Raw genomic sequence first — 21,199 nt, forward strand, 5'->3', positions numbered from 1 at the left:
TAAACTGTATTTCAGTGTCTGAAGCTGATACTTTTCTAAACGCATCGTGTGAGTTGGCAGAAGTTTCAGCAGCTACAGACTGAGCAGATATAATAAGTAAGAGATTTGTCGTTTTTCTCTTTCGTGTTGAAAACGTTCCTGTCCGCTGCGCCGCGCACCTTCTGACGCCAGTGATCGATAGAGAGAAAACAAACAAAACAAGAAAGAAAGAAAGAAAAAAAAACACCTCTGACTGTTTGTTTAGCGCTTCAAGTGGCACGCGTCTGGCGCGCGTAACGCACCGGTACCGGGGCAGGAGCCCAAGGTGAATCCACGCGACCAGTGGGCGTGGCCAGTCCCCCCACCAGACGCATTGAAAAGCAGTGGCGTCTCTCCTCGAGGACTCAGTGCAGCTTTGAGGAGCGCGCGAGGCAGCGGCCGAGCGGACTGCCCCCATTCAAACGAGCGGCCACACCACGTGAACGGCACGAGCGGGACACGCACCCACTGGAGACTCCTTTATAAGTTTGTGTTTTTTTGTTTTTTTTTTTTTTACTTCGGGCATGGACCTCACAGCCAAAATGGAAATTAACATCTGCCACCAGCAGCAGCTGATGCCGCCCGCGTGTTTCTTCTCCGCGGCGGCGGCGGCGCAGAGCATCCAGCTGAGCCCGAGCGGCAGCAGCCAGGGCGGCGGGAAGTCCGCGTCCAAGCAGCCCAAGAGGCAGCGCTCCTCCTCCCCGGAGCTGCTGCGGTGCAAGCGGCGGCTGAACTTCGCGAGCTTCGGCTACACCCTGCCGCAGCAGCAGCCGCACGCGGTGGCCCGCAGGAACGAGAGGGAGCGCAACCGGGTGAAGCTGGTCAACAACGGCTTCGCCACCCTGCGGGAGCACGTCCCCAACGGCGCCGCCAACAAGAAGATGAGCAAAGTGGAGACGCTGCGCTCCGCGGTGGAGTACATCCGCGCGCTGCAGCAGCTGCTGGACGAGCACGACGCGGTGAGTGCGGCGTTTCAGTCCGGCGTCCTGTCGCCCACCATGTCGCAGGGATACTCCGCTGACATGAACTCCATGGCAGGTTCGCCCGTGTCCTCCTACTCATCCGACGAGGGCTCCTACGACCCCCTCAGCCCAGAGGAGCAGGAGCTGCTCGACTTCACCAACTGGTTCTGAGCATCTGTACACGTGGTGAGAATAAATCACACCCAAATCAACATCAAATATTGTTACATGTAATCATTCGTGATGAACTCCCCGAACTGTGTCATTAACTTTATCTTCTTCTTCTTCTCCTCCTCCTCACAGAAATATGGATCAGCTCAGTTTATTGTTGTCCTGCGCTTGGGATGGTCCCGGAGGAGGTGTCCTGGGTGTCCTCAAGAACACGATGCACTGTACACGCGTTTCGGTCCCGCGTCCTCCGCGCCCGGTTCCTCCCAGACACGGACAGACACGGCCTTAACGTCCTGACAACTCGGGGGGAAATCAGGGCCAGAGATCAGCGCCAAAGGATTAAAGGAAGACGGGTCTCCTGACAGCGTGGGAATCCCAGCTTCTGTGCATTTGCCCATGATAAACAAACAAACAAACAAAAACAAAAAAACTAAAGTGAATTCATGCTCTTCAGAAAAAACAGAGAAAACATTATTTAATACGTCGCTCTTCAACTATGCCAATCCAATCACACAACACCAACCCTTTGGTAAAACCTCTCAGACGATGAGTTCAGAAAAAAATGCTTCCAAGTCGCGGATTTATTCTATTAAATTCTATATCAAACGCTTTTTTGAAATATATTAAGATATTTTTGTATGTAAGAGATTTATAGATGTTTTGTACACATCCTTTTTTTTTGTATATATTTTGTCTATATATTGCGAAGTCGCTTCTATACCTCCTGCCTACGTAGACGTGTAGTCTATTACTCTCTGGCTCTTCTTGTTCATGAGGTTTCCAGACGGAGTTTGACACTCCGACGTTTTATCCTAGCACCAACGTGTCTTATTTAATAGCAAGAAACATGTTATTGCATTATGTCATGTCACAATGATCAAAACTTATGCAGCTATTGTCCAAACGGGGTGCGATAGCCATGCATCGTCTCTTTATACTGCCAGCTCTATATCCTGTTCACAGATGTTGAAAGATGTCTTATAACCATATTTTCTACACTCTAGTCCAAGAATAAAATGAGATGCTACTGAATTACTTTGCATGTCTTTTTTCTTTGGGTTCTTTGGGTCGGGGTGGTCACTTACAGATGCCAACATGTGGTTAATGCACTGAAACACAAAGTAAGATGGAACAATGAAGCTGGAATGTGAGGACATACGAGGCCCACTTTTACGCACACTTCCGCACATTTTACGCACGATATATTTTCTTGCTCCATTTTTGAAATTCACGCCACTGTGGCTCATTAAAGCCTTTAGTCAATGATCCATCTCTGGACCCTTAATGCTGATCTCAGCTCTCTTTGCTGGACAGCACATAAGACACAATATATAATATACTTTTTTTCTTCTTTTTTGCGCAAATGCGTAAAAGCAAAATTTTCTAAGCGTATCTCCGCTTAAATTGTTCTAATGTTTTTTACAAAACTTTTTTTTTTGGTTAAGACTCATATTCTGAACGACGCCACAAAATAAAGGAGCGATGCAGCTACCTAAACTTTATTTTGAATGTCCACAACGCAACAAAACCTGCACATAAATGTCTCTACTTTAAGATCCGAGTGGCACAAACATTTTCCTCGGTCGGGAACGTCCTTTAAACTGAACACACACGCAGGGGGGTGATTTCAGCGGATTGGTCCCCCCGTCGGAGGCCAGATTGCGAGGTAGAGCTTGTGTTTCTGCACAACTAAGTTTGACAGGTAGGGCGGAGGCTGCAGCCGGACGCGTGTCTGGTTTAATGAGTGAATGGGGTCTGGATGGTGGTCGAGTGGAGACACGGAGCTGAATTGGCTGTTGGCGTGTGCCTCCTGACGGCAGCCTGCCACTGAACAACCGCCGCCACCTGGGAGGAAAAAATGGGGGAAAAGAAAAGAAGAAAGAAAAAAAAGAAAAGAAAGACGCTTCCGTGTGTGGCTCAAGTTAAGATGCTTTAATTTGTATTTGTTTATTTTTAGCGCAGTGGTTTTGACATACAAGAAATCACATTAGACTCTGATTTTCAGATAAAATATTTGGGTCACACAGAGAAATAATAAGCAGAAAAAACTCAAGTGCTCAGTGGTTCTCAAAGGATGGTTCATGGACCACAGTGGGGGCCGGAGAGTGAGGTCAGAGGGTTCACTGGAAAATGCAGAAAGTACAGACACTTCAAATAATTATAACCATTAGATTCAACTTAAAGAATCCAAAACGTTTTTATTTAAAAGTTGTTATTGAAGGATATTAAAGAATTAAAATCCTCACCTCCAACCCTGCAGACCATAATGTGATACAGGTTTTAAAATCATCTACAGACGTTTTCATGCACAGTTTCTAAACTTAAAATGTACAAGTTTTCTGCTGTGATTAAAGTTTTCACTCCGTAAACATGTTTCCAGTCGCAAACACAAGGAAAGTATCATCCCAACCTTCCAGTTTCGCGTCTCTTCTTTATATTTTGCCTGCAACTTGAACAAAAACGACAAAAGTTGCGTAAAGTGTGGATAAAATGCAGCACAGCAGGAACCTCCAGGACACATATGACGATGAGTTTGTTTAGTTCATCGGAAAATAACGTATCAAACTAATTTTATTACACGTTCTGATGCAGATCCCCCAGTTAAGAGCGTCCTTACGAAGGAACTCACGACGTTCTAAAGAACTTGAATGTCTTCTTTGGGCTCCTGAATAAAGACGCTGCAGCTGTGGGTGGAGACAGTAGACGTCAAGGTAAACCCGAACCCTCCTCGACTGGAGGCGTTCATCTAAAGCAGCTCTGACAGTTTTTCTCTCCGGGCTCCGTGCGACGACATATGCCGCTTACAGGACGTTCCTGATCTAACAGTCCTGCTTTGCTGCCTGTCAGAGCCCATTATGTTTTCCTCCGCGGCGGTCTGTCAAGCGTGCACACACGGCAGGAGACCGCGGCCATGTCTAATTGGCAAAGCCGAGGCAAAACAATGACCCAAACTGCATTAGTTGAGTATCTCACTGAATATCATTCATCAGTGTTGATTGAGTTGGATGGAAGCGCACAACGGCTCACATCTCTGCTGCTGCTGCTGCTGCTGCTGCTGCTGCTCTGATACTGTTTTTCGCTTCAGAACAATAAGCACTTGTTGCATCAGAAAACGCTCACGGAGCAGTTACGAAGAGTTTTAAAGTAATAAATGTAGCTGCTGCAGGAGGTTTCAGGACCACAGACAGCACTCTGCAGCTCCAGGACATGGTGCACAGGACTTTACTTTTAAATATATACAACAGGGGATTAACTGAGAAGGAGCCTCTGCAAAAATAAATATGAAGAAGAGTAATTTTGTCTTGTCATAAAGTTTGGACCCCAAAGGATTATGTTTCAGACTCCCTTCAGATCTACCAGGAGAATCTGCAGCAGAATTGTTAATTAATCCATTTAAGACGTCTCCCTTTAACTGAACCCTCTCCGTTCTCACACAGCTCTGCCAATACCTGAACCGTGCACCGCGCAGCGACCGAGCTCAGAGGTCGCCGGAGTCGTCGAGGGGGTTGGAGATGACCGACTTGTGAATGAGCATGAAGAGCGGCAGGTAGGCCAGGAAGTCCAGCAGGTCCAGGGGCGGGATGTGCTGCAGCTCCAGCCTGATGGCCGCCTCCTGCTCCAGGCGGATCCCTCCGGCCTTCAGCTCCAGCAGCAGCTGCTCGGCGCTGATGAAGCCCGGCTGAGCTCCTTGCTGCTCCTCCAGGAGGAACAGGAAGAGTTGCTGATGATGAGGGACATAAAAAAAAAAAACTTAAAACAAGGAAAATCTGGCTGTGGACTTGTTTTCGTGGTGAGTGTGTGGGTGTGTTGCTCTCCCTCTTCGGGCAGCCTCAGATTACCGCAGCCTGTTTCTAGCCTTGTTTGAACGCACCTGTTTGCACAGTTAATGCAGCCTAGGTAATAATTGTTGGGGGAAGTGGGGGGAATAATCCCTCTGGCAATTAGCCCATTCCCCTCACCGGCCTCTCCAGTTAACAACCCTATCCCTAACAGCTTTGTAATTACAAAGCCTCTCCTACCTGGCCAGGGGTTCAGTTTCCACACCCATGGCCACAGGCTTTCATGTTCCTCCTGCCTTTCACGGGCTCAGTGCTCCCTCGCATGAATGAGGGCCGGGCCTGCCTGTGAGCGGCCAGCTGGTAGGCTAGTCCCGGTCCATCTGAGATGAGCCGTGTGTCTCGGGCTGATTACAGGGCTGGGCGGAGTGGACGGCATGTTCACTGCTGGGCACTTTAATGAGATTAAGGCCGTGCTAATCTATGAAAAGGGAAAAGCGCCCCGCTCTTTCTCTCTCTGGCTCGCTTCCCTCATTTCTATGCATGAGGCCTGAGTGCCTCTTATATATATATATATATACATGTAAAAGAAGAAGAAGCTTGTTGTGTAAAGCATGCTTTGGAATTGCTCTTCAAAGCCAGGATTTATTTCATTCTAATTATACCCGCGGGCCGATCAAACGAGAGGCGGCGACGGCGTTTGTGGCACGAATGTGACTAATGTGGGAGTTAATCTCGTGTTGCGTCGAGGTAGCCGAGCAGAACCCGCTGAAAGCAAACTCAGGTATGTAGACGCGCGGCGGTCACGTTACCTTCGCTTTGAAGAGCCTCACTTCCAGAGAGCGCAGGTCCATGCTGCTGATGAGCGACCGCATAAACTCACTGGAAGAAACAGACAAAAAGTTCAAACAACCCCAAGGATGATTTTTGTAGACACAATCACAGAAGACTGTTCTAACGCTAATGGTGCGTTACATTACAGGAAACAATGAAAGGTCTGACCTGAATATAATTCGGTGGAAACTTGATCAATATTTACATTTTTTTTTTTTTTAGTGCAGAGTGAATTAAAAAATAATCAGAAATGACTTCATATAAACTAATATTATTGCTATAATGCTAAACTAAATATATGCTATTTAGGTTCCACAAATTCTATATGTAACAGATAACTTGAACTAACTCGTGAGTTTTTTACTAGAATTATTTAGAGTGATAAAATCTACAAGACCATATGAGGCAGAAATTTACGGAAAAACGTTGAAGACTCCTGATTTAATTTAACTTTAGAAAAAATCCACTATTAATCCCAGTTTGCCACGATGGTGTTTAGCTCTGATTTTAGGTAAGGCTATTGTTTTTAGCCGTTGCTAGCGCGACATGGGCTTGTAGTTCCCATATAACACATGAAAAACTTAAATTACGCTGTAACAGAATTTCAGCACATGCATGTGGAAAAATACTGTCTGTACGACCGATTTAATGCAACAAAAACTAATCAGAAGTGCTAATAACCGGAACAGGAGCTTCTAATTACTGTTTACACACGGGGCGGCCATCTTGGTCACTCAACTCCAGCAGAGTGAGGAATCTACGACTTTCTGAGTAAAAAGTCCGACTTCGAGGTGAATTCCAGTCGAAAATTCCAACTCAGACCTAGGAAATTCTGAGTACAAATGGAACGAATCGTAAACTAAAATTTGAGCAAACAAGTAACCACAATAAAAACAAAAAAACAATTAAATCACTCTCATGTGGTTAAAAGTTTGGTGGTGTTGGCGGGTCATTTTTTGGCGGGGTCATTTTTTGGCGGGTGCTGCGCCGTGTTTGCAGAGATGATGATGGTAAAGGGTTCTGAGCCCTTTGTGGTTGCTCACAGCGGCCTGCCTGCCAAACAATGCGTGGGCACACGGGGCCGTCCCGCCACAGTAACGGATAAAAACTGCTCTGCTTTTCGGGGGCGGCGGGTGTTGGGTTTGGTTTGGTGGGAGCGAATGGAGGGGGAGGGGGAAGCAAAGGGGGCAAGCGGGGTGAGCCGGGTTCGCGTGGAGGTTTGAGGAGGAGGAGGAGGAGGAGGAGGAGGAGCGACCGGAGCGGAGGCACGCTCTGGCGCAATGTGACAACTTTGCCCGACCCAACGAAAATCTGGGTCCGCTCGGATAATTGGAGGAGACCGTGGTGGGACAGAGCGCTCCTGTCCAGCGTGTGGCACAGCGACGGCCGTCTTCTCTCTAACGAGGGCCCGGTGTTAATGAGCCCCTCCTCAGCCTGTTAGAGCGAAGAATGGGCCCGCCGAGTGCAAGCCGAACGCATGAGCGCTCCCCGGCCCCCGCGATTGGCCCCCGTCCTCCGACCTCAGGGGGCTCAGTCGGGGGCTTGATGGGTACGAGGCGAGACGGGGCAGCTAATGATCATTAATTGCACTTGGTTTGCAGTAAAAGAGTCCAAACGCTGGTGGTGGACACCGGCGTGATAATGGCCCGGCGTAAACGAGGGGCTGGGGGGGGGGGGGGGGGGGGGCGGTGATGGACGGCGGGGCGGATAATAGCAGCCTAACCCGTTTTCTTTTGTGGCACCCCGCTGAGGGCAACACAGCAGACTTCTCGCTTACGTAATGCCCAAAATTTTTTGGCGGTCTCCTCCACATTGGGGAGGCGGGGACGGGGGGGGCGAAGGGATGCATCCTGACCTAGTTTGATCTGACAGAATTAAAGAGCTGTTTTGGGGGATATTTTGAGCGGGCTGCGGTGTGTGGTCGGAGGAGGAGGAGGAGGAGGAGATAGAGTTTAGGTGGTCCACAATCACCCGCTGACTCATTTAGTCCGAATGACTTGCGGTAACTCTCGCTGACGACTAAAACAAAACACAGGGACGAGAGCGATGACTGTGCAGCAATGTGCTTCTTGGGAGACCACGTGACGGGGACGGGACCCCCCCCCTTCAAGGGAATGTGGCTCCGTGTGAGGTGGACTCGTCGAGGGGGACAACGGGGGGATGGGCCGAGTCAAGGGCCACGACGGCAGAGGCACAGAAGGTGATAGGAAGGAGACGAGAGACATGAGATGAGGGGGGACGGACGGTGCAGAAAGAAAAGAGAATGGAGGATGTGGAGGAGGGAGGGAGGGGGGCAATTAGAGCGAGGTAAAACTGCACATATAAGAACATGTGGGATACACCTCCTCAGATTTCTAAGCCTCATGCGATCAGAAGAGCTGATTGTGTAACTACTGTTGCAGCGTTTCATTTCTAAGCTCGGATTAGAGACAACAGGATTAACCGAGACAGGTAAGAGGATCAATTTAGTTCAGTTGGGATGAGATGACAGAAGGATGCTTTTGTTTTCCCCCCTTGTTCGTGGAGGCGGCGTTATGAACGCTGATCTCCCCTCCTCCTATTATTTAAATGGCCAAAGACGGAGTTTTAGTGGAAAGAGGTTTAATACGAGACATTCATTATCATTACTATAATTGCCTCTATACAGAGCAGACACCCTGGTCTCCTCCGTGCCAGCGAGGCGGCCAGTCTACAGGCCTCGGCACAAAGGGCTGGCCGTAAATCAGAGGACCCGTGACCCTGGCCCTGTCCTCGCTGAGAGGGAGCTCTCACTGAGGGGCGAGGGCTCCGGGTGCAGGCCTTGACCCCCGGGGACCTCCGGAGCAGGCTTGGCTCCACACGCTCCTGTCTGTAGGAAGCTGTGGACCCCGGGGCAGGAAGGGAGCTCTGTGTGTGGGAATCTGCGGCATATGGGGCATAAAGTAGAGACACAGGGACGCTGAGGCCCGAGGTCTCGCCCAGCGAGCGCAGGGTTCAGCGTTCGGTTGTTTTCCGTCGTCACTTAATCTGCTAATTGTTTCCGTGACCACTTGGTTCCTAAAATGTGAGGAAATTAAATATTCAGTTTATCATTAAACAGGACAAATATAACTTCCTGAGACACAAGCACTTGTTTGGAATCCACTTTAACTTCTTTAAGATAAGATTAAGATCTTTAGGTATTTGGGATTAGTAGAAGTATAAGAAGAAGAGGTATAAGAAGTATAAAAAGTTAAGAAGTATAAAAACTAAGCATCATCTTTGAACTGGAAGTAGTTTTTGAAAATATAAAACTGTTTATTTTAATGCAAAAATCAGAATTGGAAACGAGGAAATTCCATTTGAGGAAATTGAATTTGTTAAATTTTCACGTCATATCAAACTAGAAAATCGACCCTTCACTACCAGTACATGGTGGACAAAAGTGTCTCCTTATGAGGACAACAGGTGTAAATGAAGCAGAATGAGCTGTAACAAACCTAAAGCGTAATGTCCCCATATGAGGACACCGGGTCTCACAGGGTTAAACTTTAATTTAATCTGGAACTGATTTATCTTTTTAAAAATATTTTTGGATTCAGTTTAATTTGAATGAGAGATAAAACATATATATATATATATATATATATAAATTATACACTATATGTATGATGGACATTCTTATCTCTATTATTAAACCGTGTATATTTTGAGGCTTTTTTCACATTATCAGATTCAATCAATAAAACATCAATACACTAAAAAATCATCCCTAACCGGTTCCCAGTGAGACATCTGAACTACAAAGATTTAAGTCTTTTACAAAAAAAAGTTATTAGTTATTTTGTCTTTTTTCATGGGTAAAGACAAACATGTGCTACCGCTCGAGTCCAAACTAGTGAAATCTATCATCGGTGGGATAAGAAGGGGGTTGTGGAGTGTTGTTGGTCCACTGTAGGACCTTCAAAGGCTTAAGAGGGTTTATGGATGTCACTGGAAAATAAAGGGTGGTCATCTAGGGGCCCCCTTTTCATTTTGTTCACAGGGCCTGCCTCTTGAACAGAAAAAAATGAAAATAAATAGAGAAATAAATAAAAATACATATATTTTTTTTCTTTAAATGCAATTAATGCAAATTAACGAACAATTTTACTTAAATTCCATATTTTGTCTCACCACTCAAATTAAAAGTAAATTAATCATCAAATCCTCCAAATGTGGAAAGAGGGTCCTACTCATGGAAAAGACTCCTGTTAGCGTTCTCTAGTAGATATAAGTGTTGGTAAAGCTTAATTTTTTTGTCCCTTTGATAACTGTCTTAACATTTAAAATGAAACTTACAATGGCTGCAGGGATAACGCACACAAAAATAAGTACTTGTTGTTCAGCTTCGAACTAATGAGCTGGTTTAACAAAGTAATCCTCCACTCTTGTTTTAAAGGTGCTTGACTGCAATAAATCACGTTAATGGAGTCAAAGTCTGCAGAGGCAGGTGTCATTGATCCGTTCAGATATAGGCTAGTTAGCTTGTGGATTTATGAGTTAAATTCATAATGCAATAAAGCACAGGTCTTCAATAGGGGGTCTGTGACCCCTAGGGGGTCCGCGGAGCTATGGCAGGGGGATCGCAAAACCTTTGGTTGATTAGACATTTCTTCAACCTGTCGTCAGATGGTCTAAACGCATTTATAGCATGCACCATCATGAACATGTCATACACCAAAATGACGGGGAGAAACTCATCTAAACGCCTTAATGAGGCATTGCCACCCAAATGAAACACAAATAAAACCCCAAGTAACTGACTGGGAATGCGATGAAAACACGAATACGGCAAACAGTCTCTTCACTGTGCAACAAAAACTCAGAGAGCTAGAAGCCAAAGAGTTGCGAAAATAACATTCTCAAAATCATAAAGTTTGTCTAACCTTTGCTGTTTTGTGATTAAAAGTTATATTCCAGCTCTTTGTGTTTACTTCGCTCTGGATTGTCATTGGTGGTTGCTACGGTGAAATTGAGCATGGCGTTCGATTTTCTAGACTTTGACTGGTCAATAGAGGTGTCAGTCATTAAAATTGACTAATCGGTTGTGGAAATATTCTCCTTTAAGTTTCACCGAAGGCATCCTTTTACACACAGTCTGGACATAAACGGGCTAAAACATCTCTAAAATTGTTCAGATTCACCTTTTTACCATCTAATTTAGCACTTTTGTTACTCATCAGATTTTACATTAGATTTTACAGAACTAGGCTGAGTTTAATATAGAACACATATAGTAGGTAGGGGGGTCCCAATCTCTTCATCAGTTTGAGGGTCCGTGGCTTGAAAAATGTTGAAGATCCCTGCGATAAAGGGTCACATTTGACTTTTAAATTTCAATAAACAGAAAAGGATGCAACCTTAGCATTTAGTAAGCACCGTGGAATGAATTTAACATCCTGTTAGTCGTTATTTTTAACATTATATCCTGAAAATCACTAAAACTTTCCATGTTAGAATATATTTTTATTGTAAGATGAGGTGTCAATTCGTCAGATTCTGGTCATATTTCAATTTTTTTATGGATGTGTGGTGCATACGATGCCATTATCACATCAAAAACCTCATCTTTGAACTCTATAAAAATGCTTCTAAGACGACACAAGGAGACAAGGATCAAAGCGCGACCCACACACGACGACAAAATCGCCGGAACAAACTTGGGTACACTCTCTTATCCTTATTTATGGGAGGTCAGTGACTCCTCATCCCGGCCTCACTGAGGAGCGTGTCTGCCGCGGCCACTTACTCCATGGAGGCTATTTTCTGGGCCAGACTTGCAATCACAGCAAAGAGCCTCAGGTCCACGAGGCCATCTGTCACTCTGAAGTCGACCATCTCCAAGATCTAAGAGAAGGACGTTACAGAGAGCGTGTGAGTGTCATGATTGTGTGCGTTTCAAAGTGTGGAGATAAAGGGCCCGACCCTGTAGACGTAGATCTCTTCTTCGTCGGAGAGCAGCTCCGGAGGGATGATGCTTTTAAGAGCGAGGAGGACCTGGAGGCAGGAGATGTAGCCGTCTGCGTCGCTGTCCTCCTGGAGACAAAGATGGAAAAATCTGAAAAACATTCTGACTGTTGTTACTTTTGTGTGGAGGGGGAAGGGGGGGTTGTCTCCTTCTGTCTGACAGGCAGTGCAACATATTACAGTGAGTGAAACTGAATATCCTGAAAGAGAAAGGGAATATAAAGGGTTTAAATCCCCTTTCACTTACTGCTTCAAAAGCTCTTTTGTACTCGGCCAGCTTCTCTTGACTGAAAATGCAATACTTTGCCAAAAAGTCGACTGGAAAGAAGAGGAGAAAACAAAAAGTTCAGAGCTCGGAGAATCCACGTTAACCACAGACAGACCTGACGTCAAATCTCAACGGCGAATCTCAGCATCTTCATTTTTCTTCTTTAATTGCAGGTGATTTTCCAGCTCGCGGAGACAAAATTAGGTTTCTCATTGTGTGAATGTGTGTGTGTGTGTGTGTGTGTGTGTGTGCAGAGTGGATTAGAGCAATATTTCTCTCCTCTGGTCGCACCGGGGTCAGGGGAGGGGGGACAATACAGGGCGAGAGGTTCACAGGGCGTCCAGTTGGCACTTGGCTGCTGGGTCTTTTTATAACGACAGAAAGTGAGATGAATAGACGCTGGGGAAGCTGCAGCAGTCAAGACCCCGAAATGAACCGCATTATTCTGCTTTATCACAATAAAGGTACAGTGTGGGAGCAAATTATTTGAGTTTGACTTGAGCTTTTCACAGATTTGTGATATTTTACAGACCAGATTACTAACTGGTGGATTATGAATGCCTGCCAGTTCCTTCTAATATCCTGCAATAAATCTTCAGCTTCATGAAGGTTGGGGCTATTCAGGGGTGTTCAGCTTTTAATTTTGGAGACTGTGGATTGTAGTGCTATTGAATAGTATTGTGTTGTATCCCCATATTAGTCCACAGAGACTGAAATTCCTACTTTTCTGATGCAGTTCAACATAAAGTGAACATTATAACCTTAATGCAGGTACATTGAATTAGAATGCATGTATTCATTAGCACAGGGATCAGCCTAGATAAATATGCATGGTTATTATTGTTTTGCATTAAATATTAAGCTATTCAAACATGTTAATTTTTCATTTCATGTGCAACAGTAGGGTGGCCGTGCAACTGGCGTAAACATAAACCTACCTGACATAAACATACATACATAGAAAGGATTTCTCCTGGGGACTGAATAGACTTTAAAAATATATATATAATAATAATAATAATAATAATAATAATAATAACTGTTAGATACAGCTGAAAGGGATGCACGGAACTAAGAAATGTTCAGAGAATCCATCTAAACTGTACTTTCTGACTACAAATGTACAAATGTTTCTCAAGAAAAGCTTGTGTATTTTATACCTCATAACAAGCAGTAGCCTGCCTGGTAGTGCATATCATTGTAAACGTATACATGCATCCAAAGTTACACAAAACAAACAAAAAAAACCAAAAAAAAAACACGTTAAATCCAAAAAAGTTCCAGGCCATGCATTCCTCAAGCGGAAAATATCGTAAGAAGACAATGTAGCGTCAGTAGAAAACAGTTTTAAAAAAATGAAAAAAAAAGGGTTAAAATTTTGACTTTTTGTCCTATTTGTAGAGGATATATCTGTAAAAATATCCAAAAATATCCACTGTAATGTTACTTTTTAGAACACGTGTTACAAGCCCTCTCAGATTTTTTTTTTTTTTAGATATAAATTAGCTCAAATAGAAAACCAATGATTACACAAGGGGCACAGAATGAGACAAACCATGAATATTTCAGTAGGAAAATTTAGGAGGCAGCGACTAACGGGGGTTAGAAAATGGCTCTTTTAAGCTCCTGCCACTTCAATTTAGGAGATGAGAATGAGTCTACTGAATAATGGATCTATTCATTGGTCTGGAGAAGAAAGAGGAGCAACAGAGTTGATATCAGTCTGGACTTAAACCTCTGGACCTTTGGGGTTTCTTCGCAATAGCAGGGGGGCTGTTTGAATCCGCTATTTATCAGCTTAGGCCTAATCAAAACCAGGCTTCGTCCTTTCACATGCAAAATGTTACATTCGCATCCAGTCAACTTGACTTGTTAAAGCTTGATTGATCAAAAAACCCGCGGGTCTGCCTTCTTCGCATCTGTTTGCAAATACGGGCGATGAGGACGAGGGTCTGGACCGGGGGATTTAAAGTCACTTGAAAAGACACACAGTGGCTGGATGAGCGCAACGGTCAATCTGCTGGAGTGAACCGGCACCTTGTGTGACACAGTGAATGGATCCTCCTTCTCTTTTTCACAGCGAGGTTGAGGTTCACTGACCATCTGGAGGAGTTAGCGGCTGACCTCTGGTGATGTCTGTGAGCTCCACGACACTAGCATGAAAATAGATTTTATAATAATAAGCGAGGTTATACACTCATTGACAAGAGGCGTCCAACTGTAGTCAAATAGTTTCACTTTGAATGTCATAGAATATCTTTTGGAGATGTAGTTACATGCACTTTATTCTTGAATATTTCCCTGGCACTAAGACGAGATCACATTAAACCAATGTTTGGTATATACAGGAAAGTTGAGGTTAATTTCAGTACATTTTTAAGACCTTTTCAAGGCCTTTTCAATATTTTTTAATACCACTTACATCACTTACACTTTAACTTTACAGTTTTAGTTCACGATAAAAACTACAGACCACTATCATACAATATAATTCAAATAAGTGTATGAACACTTGTATAACACTTCCATGAACTCAAAACTAGTTTAATGCATATACTTAACAATTATTCCATCTATTAAATGAATAATCGGATAAGAAATACTTTTGTTTTGTTGAGCAAAACAAAACACAAGGAAAAAGATTTCTACCTGCTTTCCTTGTTAAGACACTATTAACGCATTTTTACTGCGCTAATAGTGCTTAAAGTTAACAGAAATACATCAACAAATAAATTTTGTTGTCCAGTCCAGTTTCTATGTTACCGGTTCATCTTTGTTTTTTAAATAAACTAATAAATTCTCACACTTTTTCAATGTTTTTGAACTTAAAGTCAAAATTTACCTAAAAAACACCTTCAAATTTTGAGCCCTCATAAGGTTGTAATAAGACTTTTTAATACTTTTTAAGGGCCTTAATTTCCCCAAAACTGAATTATCAGCTTTCAAGACTCCACAGATACCGTGTTCTTAAAGCCGTGAATGGTCAGGATGCTGATGTTCATCTCTGATTTACATAACTCTTATCAGCCAGATCCTTGCCTCGTGATTGGTTTCAAAATCTCTCTTGGTCACTAAAGGCAGCTGGTCCAAATCCCTGGTGTCACCTTTTAAAATTTCTTCTTCCCTTTACCCGCTTGTTTTATTTGAATGAGCTTATTTTGTTGTTTTTATGTCTAGGGTTTGCTCCAGGTTTTTCTTGCCACCGTCACCTTCAGGCTGCTCTGGAGGTTTCAGGTGGGTTTTTGTAAAGCGTCTTGAGACAATTTGTGTAAATTTGTGACACTGTATGAATAAAATTAAATTGAATTAGATTTAATGTTTACTCTGTTTTGTCGTAAGGTACTTTGTAACTTTGAATGGTGTTTTATAAATAAAGTGATAGAGGTTAAGTGTACAGTATTAATAGTATAGTATTCTGTCGCTGTGTATCATGTTACGCAGACGATGTGACAATGTTTCTGTAAACTTTGCATATTTACTACTACCACCTGTAATAGAGTATTTTTATAATGTAATATTACTACTTTTAGGACATATTCACAGTCTAGATCAGATACTGAAGGGGAGTCGCAAAAAATCTTTGATTGACTGGACATTTATTATTATTATTATTATTCTATATTTAAGTCTCGGAAATTGTTGAGGTTTCCCTCATTGGTGGTAAATGACCAGTGAGGGTCCCCTTCAACCAGTGAGTTGAAGGGGAAACTGGACCTATTTCTGTGTAAAAAAAAAGTTTTTGCCTGAGTTTCGTGGTAAAATTTTCAATGTGATGTTTAAAAGTAAATGACTCACCAAGCCAGATACCAAAATATTTATACTTGACTCTTTCAATATAGCAACTGTTCAGTGTTGAAACGTGGAAACTGTCTTTTGCTTTGTTTAACTTGCACTGAATACCACTTTTAAATCAATAAGTGCATTTTGAGTAATAATGGAGAGCTGTAGGTTCTCAGATGCAAGTTGTGCAGTGTCAGCAGTGCAGAGACAATATCATTTATATCAACTGTAAATAAAGCAGGTGTCACAAGAGATCCTTGCGGGACCCCTAGGGGCACCTGCTTTATTTTCAGTTTATATAAAAGATATTGTCTCTGCACTGCTGACACTGCACAACTACACATTAAAACAAGTCCAACCTTTTTTAGTAAAGGGATAAATGGAGGCAGAAAACATTACTATCACCCTACTGTTGAACATGTTTGAAATGAGTATTTGAACCTGTGAATAACTTAATACTAAATGCAAAATGATAATAATATGGTATATTTATAAACAGCACTAGGTTGAGTTTAAAATAGAACATATAGTAGGTAGGGGGTCCCTACTTGAATGCATGTGTTTCCACTATATATTTAGCTAGCTCTAGCTGTATTTGTGTTTAAATCAGGTATTTACAGTGGACATTCGGCCAAGATGAAGAGCAAATCTTTAAAAGAGCTCCATTTGAAATACTGGATTTCCTCTAACACACACATTTTGTTCCAGATGACGAGCAAAGTTCAGATTAGAACTATTTCTGATGCTGCAGTTTAGGCCGTTTTACTTTATTTATTTTGCTGTTACCAGCTCTCTCCTCCCTTTAAATGGGGTTCAGATTTATTGTGATCACAAGAAAGTTCTATGTGAACGGTAGATTTCAGAAATTATGAAAGTGGATCGCAAGGGAATATGTTGGGGAAAAATGTTAGATACAGTTTTCTTTACAGTTTTTAATGCTTTCATTGTGCCTTTGACTTTCTTTCATTAAGTGACCTGGTTGTTGCCTTGCTATTAGCTGTTAGCTTTGGTAACTGAGCAGTTTTCTCAAGAGTTCATCATAGATTTACGAGTACTATTTGAAGGCAGCGATAAACCTCAAGGACTTAGTGAAGTTTAGTCAAACTCTGAGCTCTGTTGAATGCATCAAAATCATTGTTGCTGCCGCACAAAACAAAAGTTGCAAAGATCTCTGCCGTCTGAGCCTAAGGTCTGGTCTGTGAGGTGAGTTCACCTTCACCAATCGGCCCTGACCACAGCCCCGTCTGCTCTTTCTGCTGCCGTGTACCGCGCTCACACAAACGGTGGTGGAGGAGGTCGGAGGTCCCCGGCTGAGGGGAGCACTCCGCCGGGGAATCAGCCGCACAAAAGGTGCAGTGGAGTGAGAGATTGAGGGAGGAAGCGAGGGCGGGTGGAGGAGCAGGACAAAGCCGAGGCAGTAAAGCCTCCTGCCTGATAGCCTTATCTGATTCCACTCCAGCGCTTGATGGCTTTTTTTTCACCCTGGCTTTAAAGCGCACAGGTTGTGCCTTTGGTGTGAAGCCTAGCAGAAAATGTTAATCAAGAGAGGGACTGTGTGGAGAAAGGCGAGAGAAAGGGGAGAGTCACTCTGTTGAGGCCGTAATCTGTAATGAGACCGAGGCGATTCAGTTGCAATTGAGAGAGGAAGAATGGGGCCATGATGATGATGAGCAGGGAGGTTCACTCTTTCACTGGCGTTTGTTTTTCTGTTTTGTTCCCTTTCTCTCGCAGAGTCACTTGCTCTTGCGCTGGTCCACAGGCGGCAAACAGCCGCGGGTCACAACTCATTTAACACACACTTGGACGTCGTTTCCAACGTCTGCAGCTGACGGATGAAAAACACGGCTGGCTGTCTGTCTGTCTGTCGTCTGGCCGCTATCGGTGCTCATCTGTGTATGATTTATATTTTCTTTCTCGGAATTCTACGCTTTTTTGGTAGCAACTGAAACGTGTCTGTAGCGCCGAGCGTCGAAGGCCGGAGCTGTTTAGATAATTTGAAAACAAATAGTAATTCTGCACATTTAGAGGCTTGATTTGGGCAAAGTTGGAAAGTTGCAAGAAAAGTTAAATAATATGATGTTAATATTTATTGAAACTGAGAAGATCTAATCTTAACTTTCATTATCGGGACGTTATTTTATTTTATTTATTTATTTTATTGTTTTCACAGGTGTGTATATGCCTTTATATTGTTTACTATCAGAACTGCACTTTATATACATTATTACATTATTTATATTTTCTCTGTACATATTTTTGTGTTTTATTTAAATGTCTGTGAATCATGTGAGTGCCTTTAATGCTAAACAACAACACAACTCCTCTAATTTAGAGCAGCATAAACCAGTAACAGGAAGGTGTAACACATTGCGCCAAACCAGGGATTACAGTACACTACACACACTATAACACAAAGTTTATTTGTGTGCACCTACACGCACACACACTAAAAAAAAAAAAAAGGCATCTCTGTGAAACAATGCGAGAGCCCAGAAGGGGTCCATTGTGTTTCGTCCTAACGTGTTCATTTTGTTTTTCTTTCCCGCTTAATCCCAGACTTTTGTCTATGCTCATCTTCACACTGTATAGACTGTCCCGTAATTCCTTCAACAAAGGTCACATTCAGCGGCGGAGAGAGAGGTGACCCCCTTTTTTTAATAGTGCTACGCGCCCCACATATACGGACTTAAAATACGTGATTAAGAGCACAAATCTAGAGCAGAATGCCTCCACACACACACATAAACAGAGCGTTTACCGGAGTGTAAATGAGAGGTAGGTTTATGTCATGTTTAGATGGGTTTCATTCTTAAATATCTACTACCTCAGTGTGAAAAGAAGCTGTAAAAATATGGAGCGTGGGTCCAGGAGATAAGGAGGCGAGAGGTCTGAGCACGGGCGCAGACTTTTAAACGAGGCCAGGCGTGTCGTTTCACAATAGTATAGAATGAGGCATTGTTGTGCGTCCTGAACGGGCTCCACATGAAAGGTACAGATCGAGATCTTATCCGACGAAAGTGTTTACGGGAAACATACTGGACTCAGACTGACAAAGCAGTTGATTTATACACTGCCTTTGCCCAAAAATTAAAAAGGACATCCTAAATATTCTCTGTGAGTCTGTGGCGGCCAATCCATCCACGCTCCCTGAACCACTGTTTCACAGTTTGAGCTCAATGAATCCCGGCATTGTCACCTTGGAATAACCTGGTTCTTTGAGCATAATGTTGGTGGACCAGCTTCCCAGAGACTATTAGGAATTCTGACTTTTAAGAAGCACCTCAATACTCATCTTTATTTCCTTGCTTTCAGTGGCATTTGATTTGTTTTATTTTCTCATCTGGTCACCTTGGGTTGCACATTTATAATGACATGTTGAATGCGAAGCACTTTGGTGCAAATGCTCTTTGCTTTTTAAGGTGCTATATAAATGAAATAAACGTAATATTTATGCTCCCCAGCAAATTTAAGCCTTTTTTTCCCGGTTAGCCTCACTCACTAGTGGTTTTCTTAAGGCTACACAGCTGTTCAGTCCCCGTCCCTTGAGTTCCCTTCACATTGTTCATGTGGAAATGCTTTTACTTTCGCTATTAAACACGGCCCTGAGTTCTGCAGCTGCTTTTCTTTTTGATCGGGATTGTTTTCACATTTCTTCCGGGAAGATGTCTGAAAAGATGTCTTACTATCATTCCAGTTTTCACTAATGCATTGGACAGTTTTTAACCCTTTAACCTTTTAGTAGTAGTCTCAAACATCTTTTCCACGTGGTTGTTTAAGAAATGAGAAGCTCCTCATTGCATCAGTTGTGGTTAAATAAGTCTAGTTGTGTCTGTTAGTGTGATAAAAACACATTAGAAACTTTGTCATCAGTACATACATGACCATTTGCCAAGCAATTACAGCTTGCACATCTTCGAGGATGTCAGTAACCACTCAAGTCTAAAGTTTGTCACCTGTGTATTTGTGCCTTCTACTTGTTGATCAATGTCACGTGTGGTGCACTGCAGAGGTTACGACTGATCACATCCAAGTAAGATGAGCTGTTTTCTGACTAATGTTGTGTATTTAGCTCCAGACAGTAAACAAATTCACGTTGCGCCACATTATAAAGACGCACCTATGTGTGAATTCAGCAGACAGAGGCAGGTGAGCAGTGAATTGTCCACAAACATTGTTTTTTTTTTTTTTTTTTTTTTTTTTTGTCAGGGCAGAATTTGCCGGTTTCTTCCTGAGCGGGTACAACAATGTAAAACAGGGTGACAGTATTTGGCAGCATTCTCCTGCAGGCGTTGTTGTCGCTGCACGAACACAAAACTCCTCCCCCCTCCAAAAAAAAAAAGAAAAAGTGTGGGTTTGTGCGTGTGCTGTGGGGTTGGGTGGTGTGTGTATGAGTGTGTGTGTGTGTGTGTGTTGGAAAGGGGGGGGGTGTTTAAAGCTTTGGTAGGAAAACAAACAAAGACACACGTAGTGGCCACACTCTTTGGCTGCACGCCATCGGCCTCACCGCAAACCACAACATACACACGCCTACCACCAATCAACTCCTGCCGCAGATCCTCTCTGATACGTCCCCCAGAGTCCAAATCATCTGCTTTACTGCATATACACCAGATCCCTATAGAGATAACCCCACAAAGCGAAATCATCTGCTATTATTGCCCCGCCGCTCCTTGACATTGTGCCATTAATAAGGCCATTGTGGAGGGCGACTCTCTGTTTGGACATCGTATAATAGACTCTTTGACAGATTTACTTGCTCTCGCTCCCTCTACCTCTTACCCTTTTTTTTTTTTTCCCTTCTCTTCTCTTGTGAATACAACGGGGCATAGTTTGCGCCGCTGCTCATCAATAGGCGCGCTGTTTGTTTGCCCAGTCATTTTGGACTGGGTGGTAAATACATAGAGGTATTCCAGACTAAAAAGGCTGAGCAAACAGGGGCAACATAAAGGCACTGTACCTGAACACACAAACACACTAGGAACATGCCCCTGCACACACACACACACACACACACACACACACACACACACACACACACAAACACACACCTCACACTATTGCCATGACACGGACTGATCTTTCTTGCTCATTTGGGCCGGCTCTATTTTTCCTCTTATAGATCATCAGCTCTTTGGAAATAAACTGTTCCACCTCCACCCACAATTAGTCGACAGTATTGTGAGTTGCTGCTGCTGCTAATGCTGCTGGTGGTGGTGGTGGTGGAGACGGTGTTACTGGGTGGGGTCAAAAGGCAGGCTGGCTCCAAGGCCGGCAGGTGTTCCATACCAACATTGATATTCATCAGAGACCACAGCCCACAGAGTCACTCGCAACACGCCAGTCAATGGCTGGTTAACAAGCACTCTGTGGCAACACAAAGGAAATCACCACTGCCTTACAGCCTGCTTCATCCACTGCTCTCA

General features: G+C 43.5%; 2 protein-coding genes across 2 annotated transcripts in view; one reads left to right on the forward strand and one right to left on the reverse strand.

Annotated features, from left to right (window-relative positions):
- The first annotated feature begins 112 nt into the window (after window positions 1-112).
- On the forward strand, window positions 113-2,183 carry ascl1a (achaete-scute family bHLH transcription factor 1a). The gene is made up of 2 exons (XM_047575472.1): window positions 113-1,166; window positions 1,284-2,183. Exon 1 carries the CDS (start codon window positions 543-545, stop codon window positions 1,149-1,151), a length of 609 nt encoding a protein of 202 aa, XP_047431428.1. The 5' UTR covers window positions 113-542; the 3' UTR covers window positions 1,152-1,166; window positions 1,284-2,183.
- A 609-nt stretch (window positions 2,184-2,792) lies between these two features.
- LOC125000172 overlaps window positions 2,793-21,199 on the reverse strand; it is a 46,198-nt gene continuing 27,791 nt past the window's right edge. The window contains exons 8-12 of the mRNA XM_047575568.1: window positions 11,976-12,046; window positions 11,687-11,797; window positions 11,511-11,608; window positions 5,740-5,809; window positions 2,793-4,872 (exon numbers count right to left, since the gene is read on the reverse strand). Coding sequence (XP_047431524.1) covers window positions 4,630-4,872; window positions 5,740-5,809; window positions 11,511-11,608; window positions 11,687-11,797; window positions 11,976-12,046 — 593 coding nt within the window. The 3' untranslated portion in view covers window positions 2,793-4,629. The remainder of the gene's footprint in view (window positions 4,873-5,739; window positions 5,810-11,510; window positions 11,609-11,686; window positions 11,798-11,975; window positions 12,047-21,199) is intronic.

The sequence above is a fragment of the Mugil cephalus genome, chromosome 22 (genome assembly GCF_022458985.1).
Source record: "Mugil cephalus isolate CIBA_MC_2020 chromosome 22, CIBA_Mcephalus_1.1, whole genome shotgun sequence".
Taxonomy (NCBI): domain Eukaryota; kingdom Metazoa; phylum Chordata; class Actinopteri; order Mugiliformes; family Mugilidae; genus Mugil; species Mugil cephalus.

Bases quoted from the DNA above. Each gene is read 5' to 3' on its own strand.
- ascl1a (XM_047575472.1), top strand. From the start codon at position 543: ATGGACCTCACAGCCAAAATGGAAATTAACATCTGCCACCAGCAGCAG.